Source organism: Salmo salar, chromosome 11, assembly GCF_965601325.2.
Source record: "Salmo salar chromosome 11, fSalSal1, whole genome shotgun sequence".
NCBI lineage: Eukaryota > Metazoa > Chordata > Actinopteri > Salmoniformes > Salmonidae > Salmo > Salmo salar.
The window spans coordinates 83,086,043-83,102,568 of NC_138301.1; the positions used below are offsets into that span (position 1 = coordinate 83,086,043).

The following is a 16,526-nucleotide window of genomic DNA, read 5'->3' on the forward strand; positions in this document are numbered from 1 at the left end:
AACCCCATCGCAATTATTATTATGATTTTTTTTTAAATGTTTCCAAGAAATCTCAGTCTCACCCTATTTATCTGTCTCTGTTCGGAACACCGTAACCACCCGTCTGACACCCTCATTCAGATTTTAGGCAGGTCCCTGGCTTCTCCTTCAGTGGAGTGCAGGTTTCCCTTGAGCCAATTGGTGTTATTTACCTAAAAATGCTTATTCAGGCTGGTTCCACCCCTCCCATAAGCCACCTTGGTCCATCTCCTGGTTATCTGCACGGGATGTTTTTTTTTACCCCCAACCCGGCTTAGTTTGCCAGATGCCAGAAAGATGAGACAATGAGGCATTGTTCTAAACTCCTCCAGGCTCTCTCTATCTCGGGTCACACACACCTTGCCTTGCCTATAGAATGCCAGCTTTAGGTTTTTATCACAAAGACATTGTCAGCTCAAGCTATCTCTAGCAAAATCCATTTACTTGACCAAACGCCCAGACTAACTGCAGGAAGCTAGAATGGAAACCATCTCTTTACAGAAACACAGAATTAAACAGAACAGAAATGTCTTCCTATTTGTTAAGTATTAATTGCTAACTATTAATATCAAACAAATCAGGTAAATACGCACTTTTTCTATCACACTCATTGTTTTGATCTGATTGATTGGATGTTCTGGTCCTGAGGCTTCAGTGTGTTGGTAGAACAGGTTTGTGAACTCAGCCCCAGGACCAGGTGGATGAGGGGACTCTTTTCTTTGCTCAGCTCTTGGTATTGCAGGGCTTGGTAATGATTTGAGAGTGCGTCACTGTATTTTATATGTTTCCAAAACTTAATTGCTATGCATGCATTGTTTGTAGTTTTCCTCTGGACATGTAGGAGAATCTTACAGAACTCTGCATGCAGGGTTTCAATGGTGTGTTTGTCCCATTGGGTGAAATCTTGTTTTGCAAGTGGACCCCACACCTCGCTGCCATAAAGTGCAAATGGTTCAATGACACATGCAATTCGTTCTAACTCAATTTTAAAAGGCATTTCAATTTGAATTCGATTTTTAATGGCATAGAATATCCTGCATGCTTTGTCTCTCAGTTCATTGACTGCATCATTAAAGTGTCCAGTTGAGCTTAAACCTAAGTAATTGTAGTTTGTGTGTAGTACTCTCTATATTTTGTACCAATTGAGAACTTTGGTCTAATTCCCTGAGATCTGGATCTTCTCTGGAAAATCATTATTTTAGTATTTTTGGGGTTTACTGCCAGGGCCTAGGTCTGGCAGTACTGCTCTAGCAGGTCCAGGCTCTGCTGTAGGCCATGTGCTGCCAGAAGTAATTTGTGCTTATGGACTCCTCAATTAGTGTCAGCTGCTTTCTGTTGTGCTGTGCTTTTTTTGGTTCTGGGTGTACGTTTATAGAGTTTTAAAGTCTCACAGTAATGAAGGCATAATTCACCATTATTTGGGTCTCTGTGCTTTTGGTTTGATAATGTTCTTTCCTTATAATTTTACAATCTGCATCAAACCAATTGTAGTCTTATTTGTGTTTTTATCAATTTCAGTTGTGCTTCTTTTGCCGTTTGCCTGAATATATTGTTGATGTTTTTTACTGCTAGATCGATGCATTCTTTACTGTGGATGTGCTATCCAGAATGATATCTAAGAGTGTTTGGATATTTTGGTTACTGGTTGCTTTCTGGTATTATTCTGTGGTGTTTTGGGCCCATCTGTATGAATTTCTGATGTTTTATATATATTGCGCAAAGGAAGACATATTTTTCTGGCAGTATAAGTTATTTTTCAGTTTTAACGTGATATTTACCAATTTTGATGGGATCAATTCGATTTTGTAGTTCGGATTTTTGTCTCTGTGTCTCTGCCTCTATTGACAGAGCTGTGTTTCTATGACGGCACAATTACCTCTCTGTAGCCTGTGGGACAGTGAGTGAAAATGTCTGCCTTGTACCATGTCTCCTGCAGAATGATGACGTCAACATCTTTAAGATTTATTTTAAGCTCCAGTGCTAAACTCTGCAGTCCAAAGGTTGGTGAGTTTAGGCCCTGAATGTTCCACATGCTAACTGATAGTGATTTCATGTTGCAAAAAGAAAGAATAGCACAGTCAGAAATACAGTGACTACTAACTACTAAGTTGTTAAGAGTGAGATAAATAGGACAACAGTAAACACATGTTCTGTTATATATATGTATAACTGCTCAAAAAATAAAGGGAACACTTAAACAACACAATGTAACTCCAAGTCAATCACACTTCTGTGAAATCAAACCGTCCACTTAGGAAGCAACACTGATTGACAATATATTTCACATGCTGTTGTGCAAATGGAATAGACAACAGGTGGAAATTATAGGCAATTAGCAAGACACCCCCAATAAAGGAGTGGTGACCACAGACCACTTCTCAGTTCCTATGCTTCCTGGCTGATGTTTTGGTGACTTTTGAATGCTGGCGGTGCTTTCACTCTAGTGGTAGCATGAGACGGAGTCTACAACCCACACAAGTGGCTCAGGTAGTGCAGCTCATCCAGGATGGCACATCAATGCGAGCTGTGGCAAGAAGGTTTGCTGTGTCTGTCAGCGTAGTGTCCAGAACATGAAGGCGCTACCAGGAGACAGGCCAGTACATCAGGAGACGTGGAGGAGGTCGTAGGAGGGCAACAACCCAGCAGCAGGACCGCTACCTCCGCCTCTGTGCAAGGAGGAGCAGGAGGAGCACTGCCAGAGCCCTGCAAAATGACCTCCAGCAAGCCACAAATGTGCATGTGTCTGCTCAAACGGTCAGAAACAGACTCCATGAGGGTGGTATGAGGGCCCGACGTCCACAGGTGGGGGTTGTGCTCGCAGCCCAAGACCGTGCAGGACGTTTGGCATTTGCCAGAGAACACCAAGATTGGCAAATTCGCCACTGGCGCCCTGTGCTCTTCACAGATGAAAGCAGGTTCACACTGAGCACGTGACAGACGTGACAGAGTCTGGAGACGCCGTGGAGAACGTTCTGCTGCCTGCAACATCCTCCAGCATGACCGGTTTGGCGGTGGGTCAGTCATGGTGTGGGGTGGCATTTCTTTGGGGGGCCACACAGTCCTCCATGTGCTCGCCAGAGGTAGCCTGACTGCCATTAGGTACCGAGATGAGATCCTCAGACCCCTTGTGAGACCATATGCTGGTGCGGTTGGCCCTGGGTTCCTCCTAATGCAAGACAATGCTAGACCTCATGTGGCTGGAGTGTGTCAGCAGTTCCTGCAAGAGGAAGGCATTGATGCTATGGACTGGCCCGCCCGTTCCCCAGACCTGAATCCAATTGAGCACATCTGGGACATCATGTCTCGCTTCATCCACCAACGCCACGTTGCACCACCGACTGTCCAGGAGTTGGCGGATGCTTTAGTCCAGGTCTGGGAGGAGATCCCTCAGGAGACCACCTCATCAGGAGCATGCCCATGCATTGTAGGGAGGTCATACAGGCACGTGGAGGCCACACACACTACTGAGCCTCATTTTGACTTGTTTTAAGGACATTACATCAAAGTTGGATCAGCCTGTAGTGTGGTTTTCCACTTTAATTTTGAGTGTGACTCCAAATCCAGACCTCCATGGGTTGATAAATTGGATTTCCATTGATTATTTTTGTGTGATTTTGTTGTCAGCACATTCAACTATGTAAAGAAAAAAGTATTTATTAAGATTATTTATTTCATTCAGATCTAGGATGTGTTGTTTAAGTGTTCCCTTAAACAAATATATATATATAAATATTTCTATTCATTGAACAAGTAAACTTTTAGTACAATAAGTGTGTTTGTGTGTGGGTGCGCGTGTGTGTGTGCGTGCGCGTTTAGTGCAGTTTAGGACAGATGTATTGGAGGAGCTGTTTAATCTCACTCAATCCTACAGAGTTCTCCTGACCTCTGAGGACCTCCGCGTAGCTGCGCTGGTCCTGCTGTTGGGCCTTGTGGAGTGGAGGGGGGCCAGGTCTGGGCCAGGGGGCTTCCTCTCTGGTCTGGTAGAGGTGGTGGTCTGGTGCGGGGTAGTAGGCCTGGCCTGGTCCAGTCTGGCTGTGCCGATGGAGGTGGTGATCCTCTGGTGGTGGGTGGGGCCTGTGGGGTATTCTGGGTCTGGTGGGGCGTTGAGGGCGTTGAGGGGGCCTGGGGCTCCTTGGTGGTACAGTGTTCTGGTAAGGGTCTCTGGGTGGTTCTCTGTCCGGTGCAGCGTGGGGTGTTTGTCTACCAAGTGCCACGTCCTTTCGAGACTTGGCAAACATCCCTACTGTTTGCTTCCTCAGGTGGGAGTGGTCATGCAGATGTTCTGGGGTGATTGTTGGGTGGTGAGCAACGTGCACATTTGGGAGTAAGCCACACCCTCTGGTGATGTCAGCGTTGACTTTCTGAATGGTACAGCAGAGTGGAGATGGTGATGTGGGAGTTGGGGAACCACTCAGAGGCCCTCTCTGCTACTCTGTTGACCAGGCTGCCTACTCTCTCCTGCTCTTCTCACAGGTTGTTATTGCTGGTGTGACTAATGTTGCCTGGTGTGCCAAAGACAGGATGTGGAGTGCATCCTGCGTTTTTGGGCACCATATTGCAGTCGGCAAACACATTTTCCCGAGTTCTCCCTGTTCTCTGTGTTTGAAATGTATTATTCCCTTCTCTGATTTGATTTCTGCTGGGGGAAAAAAGGGGTCTCTGCTGCTGGTGTTGGTGCTGCTAGTGCTGCCTCAGTGGCCATGTTGCTATGGTTACCACCAGTAAACAGTTAGAGCTAGACAGTAAGCTAGCTGACACATTTGAATTTGGCTAGTTAGCGCAATTAAGATTGGTCTTTAAACTCACACTGTCAATCTTTTCCTCCTGTGTTGAGCTTCAGTTGTACAATTTGATTAACCAGATAAAATTTGCAAAAAATATATAGGTAATCTCAAGTCAGGAGCTGGTTTTAACAAGTCAGGAGCTGGTCTTCTGCATGACTCCTCTCTCTCTCTCTCTCTCTCTCGCCCTCTCTCTCTCTCTCTCTCTCTCTGTCTCTCTCTCTCCCTCTGTCTATCAGTTGGTCGGTCTCACTCTCTCTGCATCTCTGTCTTTCAGTCTTTCTCTCTCTCTGTCTGTCTTTTTAACATTTTATTTTTTAGGGGGTAGATCAGCTTTAATATAGCATATTACTCTTAATATAGCTTCCATCAATGTTATTGTCTACATCACTTCCAATCCCCCATATATTTTTTGGCAAATATATATATGTATACAGTTGAAGTCTGAAGTTTAAATACACTTAGGTTGGAGTCATTAAATCTCGTTTTTCAACCACTCCACAAATGTCTTGAAAACAAACTATCGTTTTGGCAAATCGGTTAGGACATCTACTTTGTGCATGACACAAGTAATTTTCCTACAATTGTTAACAGACAGATTATTTCACTTATAATTCACTGTATCACAATTCCAGTGGGTTAGAAGTTTACATACACTAAGTTGACTGGAAAATTCCAGAAAATGATGTCATGGCTTTATAAGATTCTGATAGGCTGGCTAATTGAAATAATTTGAGTCAATTGGGGGGTGTACCTGTGGATGTATTTCAAGGCCTACCTTCAAACTCAGCGCCTCTTTGCTTTGCTTGATCATGGGAAAATCTAAAGAAATCAGCCAAGACCTCAGGAAAAAAATTATAAACCTCCACAAGTCTGATTCATCCTTGGGAGCAATTTCCAAATGCCTGAAGGTACCACGTTCATCTGTACAAACAATAGTACGCATGTATAAACACCATGGGACCACCCAGCCGTCATACCGCTCAGGAAGGAGACGCGTTCTGTCTCCTAGAGATGAACGTACGATGGTGCGAAAAGTGCTAATCAATCCCAGAACAACTGCAAAGGACATTGTGAAGATGCTGGAGGAAACCGGTCCAAAAGTATCTATAACCAGAGTAAAACGAGTCCTATATCGACATAACCTGAAAGGCCGCTCAGCAAGGAAGAAGCCACTGCTCCAAAACTGCCATAAAAAGCCAGACTACGGTTTGTAACTGCACATGGGGACAAAGATCGTACTTTTTGGAGAAATGTCCTCTGGTCTGATGAAACAAAAATAGAACTGTTTGGCCATAATGACCATCGTTATGTTTGGAGGAAAAAGGGGAAGGCTTGCAAGCCAAAGAACACCATCCCAACCGTGAAGCACGGGAGTGGCATCATCATGTTGTGGGGTGCTGTGCTGCAGGAGGGACTGGTGTACTTCACAAAATAGATGGCATCATGAGGCAGCAAAATTATGTGGATATATTGAAGCAACATCAAGACAGTCAGGAAGTTAACACTTGGTCACAAATGGGTCTTCCAAATGGACAATGACCCCAAGCATACTTCTAAAATTGTGGCAAAATGGCTTAAGGACAACAAAGTCAAGGTATTGGAGTGGCCATCACAAAGCCCTGACCTCAATTCTATAGAAATGTTGTGGGCAGACCTGAAAAAGCATGTGCGAGCAAGGAGGCCTACAAACCTGACACAGTTACACCAGCTCTGTCAGGAGGAATGGGCCAAAATGTACCCAACTTATTGTGGAAAGCTTGTGGAAGGCTACCTGAAACGTTTGACCCAAGTTAAACAATACTAATTGAGTGTATGTAAACTTCTGACCCACTGGGAATGTGATGAAATAAATAAAAGCAGAAATTAATTATTCTCTATACTATTATTCTGACATTGCACATATTTAAAATAAGGTGATCCTAAATGACCTAAGACAGGGAATTTTTACTCTGAAAAACTGAGTTTAAATGTATTTGGCTAAGGTGTATGTAAACTTCCGACTTCAACTGTATGTACATATCTTTTTTACATGTATTTTTCTGTATTACTTTCTAACCCTACCACCCCTCCCCTAATTGGAGTAAACTAGTTAACAACAACGCTTAGGCCTCTACTTCCAGCTTATACATACTACAGTAGTATATACATTTCATGGACACAGTCTATTTTACAATGGTTCTATTTTGTTTGTTTTTACTCCTGTCCTTCCTCTACCCTCAACCTCTCCCATCTATTACTTTCATTTTTGCCATATCTTTCAAACCGTGCTCTTTCACAATTGTTCTTAACCTGTATACGTTTTACGGACACAGTATGTTTTACATTAGTTATCTTGTTGTTAGCTCCATTCAACCCCTCCCATCTACCATCCATATTGGATTTCTATATGCCATATATTTTTCAACTGTGCTGTGCTGTTTTACAAAAGTTCTGAACCTTTCTTTTCTCATTGTTTCTACAGATTGTAAATTATATATTTTTATTTTGCTACAAGTATTATTATATAATTGATCAATGACTTTTCAGATCACCCAATAGTGCTATCTGCAGGGTTAGCTCCAGGTAAATATTGCAGTTCTTCAGCCATTCCTGGACCTGTGACCAAAAACAAGCTACATACAGTATGGACAGTACCAGAACAAATTATCTAATGATTCTGTCTTTTCGCAGCAAAATCTGCAGAGCTGGCAATGTTTTACGTTTTGAATCCGGCGTCGTTTTGCGTATCAATCAGTACGTCAAAAATCTCTTCCCAACTATTTTGCAATCTTTATGGCATGGCTGTCAATTTTTTGGTCCTTAAATGAAACTGGTATACTTTTGGATTTATCACAATTTTCTTTAACTAATTATGGTCTTTAATGCAGGGCCGACAGACAAGTTCCTTACTTTTTACACCCTTCCACTTTCCTCTTCAATTTTTGCGGTAATACTGCAATTAGTTGATTGTAATTTTAGGTTGAGCAGATATGTCCATATGTTTTTGTTAGCTGCATGTGTGACATAACTCCACCAGTCCTATTTATGATATAATTTACGAAGATAATTTATTTTTTTAATCAATTAGTATTTTTGGGTTTAAACACAATATTTGTTTTATTATTTGTTCTGTCTTTTCTGGTGGATTAAATTGAAATTGCAACCAACTTCCTATGGCCTACCCCAGCCAAACCCTAACATGGACGATGCTGGGCCAATTGTACGCCGCCCTATGGTACTCCCAATCACAGCCAGTTGTGATACAGGCTGGAATTGAACCAGAGTCTGTAGTGACACCTCTAAAACTGAGATGCAGCGCCTTAGACCATGTGCCACTTGGGAGCCCATAGGTTTAAAGTACTTTGCTTCCTCTTTCAAAATATAATTTGGTGAATCATGGGTGACTCCGTCATTTGTAACAAGTTTCAGTAAATTCTTTTTGGTAGCATTTCTATGATGGAGATACAAAAATTATTTGCTGCATTTCCCCCCATATTCCATCCAGTTTGCTTTATTTTGTATAATATATTACACTTTATCTTTTTTGAATAAGTTCCTCCATTTATTTTTGTTTTTCCTGTAATTTATTCTGAGCCTCTATGGTACAGTTTGTATTGCTATCTATCTGTTCTGTTAGACCTTCTACTTTGTTAGTATGGACTCTTTTGACATAAATTGCTTTTATATTAGATGTGAGTATTGAATTGCATGGCCTCTAAAGGCACATTTAAAAGTGTCCCATACAATAAGGGGATTTGCTGTAGCTATGTTATGTTGGAAAAATTCTGTTATAAATTCCTCTGCCCTTGTTAATAGGCTTTGATAAAATGTCCTATATCCTCGCCCACATGGAAATTCAGTAACAGTAATGTATATGCCAATTATCTGATCGTCTGACGGCATTCTAGCCCCTATCAAAACTTTTTTAACATTTGGTGCCAACGAGAATGACTTAAGAAAGAATTCAAGAACAATGTGTTATCAGTCGGTCTCTCTCTCTCTCTGCATCTCTGTCTTTCGGTCTCTCTGCATCTCTCTCTCTTCCTCGCTCTCTCTGTCTGTCTGGCTCTCTCCCTTTATATCTGTCTCCCTCTCTCCCTTTCTTTCTGTCTGTCTCTTTATCGAACTCTCCTTCTCTCTCTCCCACACACATTAATAGACAGTGTGGCCTTGGTGAATGTCCTTGACTAGACACGTTCTTCTGACACTCTGACAGCCCCATCCTCTGTGTTGCTAGTCCTCTCCTCCCACATCCTGGCTGGTTTACATCCCTTGCTGGATTATCTGTGACATTGTGGAGTCTGTCTCTGATACAGTATGTACTTTTTGTAAGGCCTCCTACACCTTGAAAAAGCTTTGATCTTATGCCACTCATTCTACCTGATGGTTTGACAGACGTTTTGCATTTAAATTTCTTGATCTCATTTAATATTCTGTCTTCAATTTAGAGAATAATAATTATCTTAATTGCAAACATCAGTTACAGTCATTCAGACATACTGCAGGTTTGTCCTGGCTTTTAAAGTGGACAGACACAACCAGATGACCTAGTCACATAGCTTATACAATGGGTCTAGTTTGCAACCCAGACTTTTTCCTCTGACTCTCTGCCAAGTTATTCCACTAACGACTGACTGTTCTTTGATTTATCCCTGTGTGCTCTTCGTCTGGGCGCTGGAAAGTGCCCCGGGGTGGGCCTGTGCCATCATCGTTAATAAATAAATGTTCTGGTTGAAACGGTTGGCATGGGCCACCAAGTCGCTCTCTCTCGCTCTCTGATTACATCCCTGTGAGCATTTTATCTTTTGTCAAGATAATCCATCCACCTGACAGGTGTGGCATATCAAGAAGCTGATTAAACAGCATGAGCATTACATAGGTGCACCTGTGCGGGGAACAATAAAAGGCCACTCTAAAATGTGTAGTTTTGTCACACAACACAATGCCAAAGATGTCTCAAGTTTTGAGGGAGCATGCAATTGGCATGCTGACTGTAGGAATGTCTACCAAAGCTGTTGCCAGAGAATTTTATGCTAATTTCCCTACTATAAGCGGCCACCAACATCGTTTTAGAGAATTTGGCAGTACGTCCAACCGGCCTCACAACCGCAGACCACATGTAACCACGCCAGCCCAGGACCTCCACATCCGGCTTCTTCACCTGTAGGATCGTCAGTGGGGGGAGGGGCTGAGGAGTATTTCTGTCTGTAATAAATCCCTATTGTGGGGGGAAAACTCATTCTGATTGGCTGATCCTGGCTCCCAAGTGGGTGGGCCTATGCCCTCCCAGGCCCACCCATGGCTGCCCATCTGCCCAGTCATTTGAAATCCATAGATTAGGAAATCATTTATTTATTTCAGTTGACTGATTTCCTTATATAAATTGTAATTTAGCCAAATCTTTGAAATTGTTGCTTGTTGCGTTTTATTTTATTTTTCAAAATAGATAGCAAGTGACAATGTCTGCACTCAGAATGACCCCATATGGCTACAGGGCTGGACACAGTTAATTAGGGGAATTCCCCATCAGCACTTGTGAGTAATTAATGTCATCTGGAGGAGTTACAAGTGTGTGTGTGTGTGTTCTTGTGAGCTTGAATGCGTGCGTGTGTCAATCTGGAGGGGTTACAGTGATAATCTCCCCCTGTAATGAGCTCATTAGGCCTCTGTTCCAACCTGTTCCAAACTGAACATGTGTTCTTGTGGCCCAAACAGACAGACACATGCTAACGTGCTGCTGGTAATGATGCTGCCATGGGAAAGGTCACCTTAAAAAGTCTATAGACCACCTGCAAGTGCAATGCCCATAGTCTAGTTTATCATAATGGTTGGTTGATTATTTGTTCCATCAGTTTCAATAATATTGATTGTTGATGGCTTGTTTTACCTTTTTGAGTTTTGTTAAAATTTTCAGATGAAGTAAAATTATTACATTATCATGCTTCTCACACCCTCATTGTCTAAAACTCTGCATAACATGTTCCTCATGGGACAATGTGTGTCTCAAGGCAGGCTGCAGCCTAGACTAGACTAGCACCCCTATCCATCCCAGTGGTTATAACCAGCGTGACAAACAGGTTAACTTCCTGGGCCTACAATCTCTCTTCCCTCATCTCCGTCTCTCTCCCTTCAATCTCTCCTCCCTTCAATCCTCTCTGTTCGTCACCATTATTCTACAATGTAGAAAACAGTCAAAATAAAGAAAAACCCTTGAAGGAGTAGCTGTGTCCAAACTTTTGACTGGTACTGTACATTCATTTAGGAAAGAAGACACCAAGACATACATTCATGATTTCCCACAACATGAGTTTATTGTGGCACTTTTTGTAGGTTTCCTTTTTAATAGTAGTTCCCTTTACATCAAATGTCCTATAGGAGGGGAGAGGAGATACTGCACGCAAATATCAGAAAAGCACTAAGTAATACTTTCACTTGAAACTAACCGCTACGTTTGGTATGAGTTTGGAAAACGAGAGGGAGGATGCAGAGATCACGAGACAATTTTATATCACACAGCTGCAGACAGTATTAACAATCATCCAAAAGAGAGAAAGATAGAGAGAGATTACAGAGATTATAGAAAGCAAGGAGTACAATATAGTAGTAGCGTGAGGAAAAGGTCAAGAAAGAGTGGTGTGTGTGGTCGGTCGGTCACTATAGTTTGTAGTTGAACGGCAGAATGGTCATGCTTATGGTTAAAGGTTCCTGTTGCAGAGCTGTACCGGGCAACTGGATAATTGTGTTGCCATGGAGACAGTAACAAAGTCCCTGCCTCTGGTTGGTTGACTGTAATATTTTGTCTACGTTGTGAGTTTTCACCTAACAGTGACCGTTTGTTCTGAGTAAAGGATGGTTGTATGTTCATGGCCTCCAAATAGGCATGGTCGTTTGTGGTTGATGTGTGCGGTTGGAGTTTGAACATTAGTGTTTTCTATTGTTCTGTTCATGGCTTCGCGTTACAGTTATTACTATTTGTCCTGGCTTTTAAAGTGTCTAGTTTTTTTGTCTTTCACACCTGGAACTCATACCCAAAACAGTCACTCTCCCCCGTGTTCTACTCTTCTCAAAGCGTATCTATACAGCGCTTTAACTGACTCATAGCGATTTTGGCAGAGGTACTGCCATATTCCATCACAAGGCATCTGACCACTTCTTTCTACAGACCTGTGGTTGGCCGAGGTTCTACACATCCTCCTTGAGTAGCTACAGGGCCATGGACTATGATGAAGTAGATTTAAAGACCTTAAAATGGCCAACATAGTCAGAGCCGCTCGTTTCACTTTTCACTCCATGCCATAATGGCGTAGCTGGATACACCCCAAAGACAACCAACTATTAATGTACCTCCCACTGGGCAAAAACTGGTTGAATCAACATTGTTTCCACAACATTTCAACAATTAAATTCAATGTGATGACGTTGAATCAACGTGAAAAACTGATTGGATTTGCAAAAAGTAATCAACATAAGGGAATTTATAATTTTTTACACTCAACTTTTAATCTAAATCTAATCACGTCAACACTTTTTGTTGATTTCATGTTGAATTCACAATAGTTTGACAACTAATCCAAATGTAAATCAAAACTAGATGTTGAACTGACGTCTGTCCCCAGTGGGGTAAGTGTCTTATATTAATTAGCACAGCCTTGCATTGTTCTTTTGGCAGTTAAGGGCAGATTTCCCCATCCTTAAAAAGAGAAAAAAGACTTTGTATATTTTACATTACTCATGCACATTTCTTTCGACCAGTCACCCTGCCACAAAGCTATATTTAATTATAGTACAGTGTTTAAAAAAAAAATAATAATAATTTTTCTAAGCTTAGGAAAGTATTTAGCTTCACAAGCCTGAACATACTGTGGCACATTCAAGCAGTCGCTAGGGCTCCATTTGTGGTTGACACAAAAGGCTGCAGGACGGACTGAGCAGGAGAATACAGTACATAGAGTTCTCTTGAAATCAGTACAACACAAACATTAACAGACCATTTCTGAATCTTTCTGAATGTTACAGATATTATTTTGAAACAGTGCTTTTCAAATTAAATTGGTCAAGAAACATATTTGACATTTGGCCAACAAGTTCTACTTATTTGTAATGCACGATTGACATTGCATTAAACAATTCTCCTGCAAGAAGGTCATTATTTTTATACTGCATTTTATAAGTTTAAAATAAATAAATAACAACTCTTAAAAACACTGAGATAAAATGTATAAATCATGGTGCCCATTATTAACTAATGGGCAAAACAATCCACAATATTTTGCGCAAACAGAATCACAACGAATGGATACATCTTTACTAGAATTGTTTGTTCTCAAAATAGTCGCAATGGAATAAGACAGTTAACATGATCCACAGGCCCCTCAGTGCAGTTGAACTTTATCTTGCTCTATGTATTTCTTCATACTTCGTCACTGCAGTGTCAAACGAAACTAGCTCTATACAGAGATTATCTGATAGTTGGGGACAGACTCGTTTTATTTTATTTTAAGTTTATGCTACCTTCTATTTGTCCTCAGTGCATCAATCTTTTACATTCAATTCACTTCCTAAGGCAATAACTTAAATGAGTTCTCCTCAATCCTTTGGTGTATGCAGCTGGGTTAAATCAATCTTATAAATTCGTTATTTTTATGGACAGAGATGTAATCAGTGGATTGAGACTGCTTGATGACCTATTAAACTATCACACCCAATATCTACAGTGAGGGAAAAAAGGATTTGATCCCCTGCTGATTTTGTACGTTTTCCCACTGACAAAGAAATTATCAGTCTATAATTTTAATGGTAGGTTTATTTGAACAGTGAGAGACAGAAAAACAAAACAAAAATCCAGAAAAACGCATTTCAAAAATGTTATAAATTGATTAGCATTTTAATGAGGGAAATAAGTATTTGAGCCCCTCTCAATCAGAAAGATTTCTGGCTTTCAGGTGTCTTTTATACAGGTAACGAGCGGAGATTAGGAGCACACTCTTAAAGGGAGTGCTCCTAATCTCAGTTTGTTACCTGTATAAAAGACACCTGTCCACAGAAGCAATCAATCAATCGGATTCCAAACTCTCCACCATGGCCAAGACCAAAGAGCTCTCCAAGGATGTCAGGGACAAGATTGTAGACCTACACAAGGCTGGAATGGGCTACAAAACCATCGCCAAGCAGCTTGGTGAGAAGGTAACAACAGTTTATTCGCAAATGAAAGAAACACAAAAGAACTGTCAATCACCCTCGGCCTTGGGCTCCATGCAAGATCTCACCTCGTGGAGTTGCAATGATCATGAGAACGGTGAGGAATCAGCCCAGAACTACACGGGAGAATCTTGTCAATGAGCCGCGAAGGACTGAAATCCTGCAGCGCCCGCAAGGTCCCCCTGCTCAAGAAAGCACATATACATGCCCGTCTGAAGTTTGCCAATGAACATTTGAATGATTCAGAGGACAACTGGGTGAAAGTGTTGTGGTCAGATGAGACCAAAATGGAGCTCTTTGGCATCAACTCAACTCGCCGTGTTTGGAGGAGGAGGAATGCTGCCAATGACCTCAAGAACATCATCCCCACCGTCAAACATGGAGGTGGAAACATTATGCTTTGGGGGTGTTTTTCTGCTAAGGGGACAGGACAACTTCACAGCATCAAAGGGACGATGGACGGGGCCATGTACCGTCAAATCTTGGGTTAGAACCTCCTTCCCTCAGCCAGGGCATTGAAAATGGGTCGTGGATGGGTATTCCAGCATGATAATGACCCACAACACACGGCCAAGGCAACAAAGGAGTGGCTCAAGAAGAAGCACATTAAGGTCCTGGAGTGGCCTAGCCAGTCTCCAGACCTTAATCCCATATAAAATCTGTGGAGGGAGCTGAAGGTTCTAGTTGCCAAATGTCAGCCTCGAAACCTTAATGACTTGGAGAAGATCTGAAAAGAGGAGTGGGACAAAATCCCTCCTGAGATGTGTGCAAACCCGTTGGCCAACTACAAGAAACGTCTGACCTCTGTGATTGCCAACAAGGGTTTTACCACCAAGTACTAAGTCATGTTTTGCAGAGGGGTCAAATACTTATTTCCCTCATTAAAATGCAAATCATTTTATAAAATGTTTGACATGCGTTTTTCTGGATTTTTTTGTTGTTATTCTGTCTCTCACTGTTCAAATAAACCTACCATTAAAATTATAGACTGATCATTTCTTTGTCAGTGGGCAAACGTACAAAATCAGCAGGGGATCAAATACTTTTTTCCCTCACTGTAAGTTGTCAGCATGTACCAGAAGAATCTTTAACTTTTAAATTTGTAGTCCCAACCTTAAGGATAAATGAATTTCATTATATCTATTTTTATTATTGTCAGACCTATTTTCTCCCCAGTATGAACAAGTATATTCTCGTGGATATTTCTATCTATATGTTACTTGATACATATATAATTGGTGCTCATGGGAAAGAGAGTTTTCTGAATAAATACATTTACGTCAAGAGCACCAATATATACGATGGGACCTTCTTTTCATGTTCTCCATACTGGTTTAGGTCATATATTTCATGCATACCGGATATTATTATAACATCATTCCTTATTCAAAGTGATCCACAAAGCTGATGTTAACTTGTGTGAGATAGTTTGTTTGAGTATTGTGGACAATTACATTTGCGGTTGTCATTTCAAACTCAAACATAATTGTAATGCAAGCTATGTATTTTTCATTAATGTTGGCAAAGAGCATTTGTTTAAATTACGTGTTTACATAATTTTACTCTATGTCTACGTCATCCTTCACCCCAACTCAAAGATACCACTAACAACATGATCCACTTGATCACTAGATCTCTTGGTTACTAGATCCTTTGATCATTAGAGTCCAGAGGGTTGTTCCAATCTAAATTATTACAGCCCCTTCCCTCCATCAGTCCCCTCACTCTGAAAGTGCATCTTGGAATGTCAATAGAGTGCACACTCCAGTGAAAGGAGAAATGAAGGGAAGAAGAGAAGCATAATTTGGAACGGAACGAGGCCCAGGATCAAGTTCACAGCTCTATCTTGCAGGCGGGGAAGGACTCGTCCTGCATGACAACAGTGGAGCTGGAGGCCAGCACCATGATGTTCAGGTCCTGCTGCTTCTCATGAGTCTCCTGGTACCACTCCCTCATCACCTCTGAGTCATGAGTCGGGATCAGGGTCACCTGCCAACAGGGAAAAGAGGTTAGGGTTTGCATACTATTTTTTCAAAAACTCAGAGGTTTGTTTTGTTCTGCTCTAAAAAGCAAATATATATATATATATATATATATATATATATTTTTATTTTTTTTTCTTCTCTATGTACACTTTTTAAGTCTTGTCTATTGTCTCTATGACACCTATCTATCTTTCTGATACTATGGCATTATAACACAGTTATTCCGATACATTTTGACTGTCTGTCTCCCTGTACCTGCATGTTGTTTCCCCACATGGCTTTGCCCTCCAGCAGTGAGTCCAGGACAGCTTTGCTGGGCTCCTGGGCTGTCTGGTCATTGCCACTGACTACATAGTAGGAGGACCTGACCCATTTGAAGAACTCTGCATCCACATTCTTGGCGCTGCAGTGGTTTGGGATGTAAACCAGGTCCATGTATGTGGGAGGGCAGTTAGGTACGGGCATTGCCGCTGCTGCCTTTCCACTACCTGAACCTGAGACAGAGATGTTTGAAAATCGACGTACATCATGGATGAAAGAAATGTGAAACTATACCGAGGCA

At 41.6% G+C, this 16,526-nt stretch overlaps 1 protein-coding gene across 1 annotated transcript in view; it reads right to left on the minus strand.

Annotated features, from left to right (window-relative positions):
• Positions 1–11,066: 11,066 nt before the first annotated feature.
• The window catches only part of LOC106562968 (microtubule-associated protein 1B), a 57,631-nt gene continuing 52,171 nt past the window's right edge, over positions 11,067–16,526 (minus strand). The window contains exons 6-7 of the mRNA XM_014128121.3: positions 16,220–16,458; positions 11,067–15,968 (exon numbers count right to left, since the gene is read on the minus strand). Of these exons, the coding sequence (XP_013983596.3) occupies positions 15,813–15,968; positions 16,220–16,458 (395 nt within the window). The 3' untranslated portion in view covers positions 11,067–15,812. The remainder of the gene's footprint in view (positions 15,969–16,219; positions 16,459–16,526) is intronic.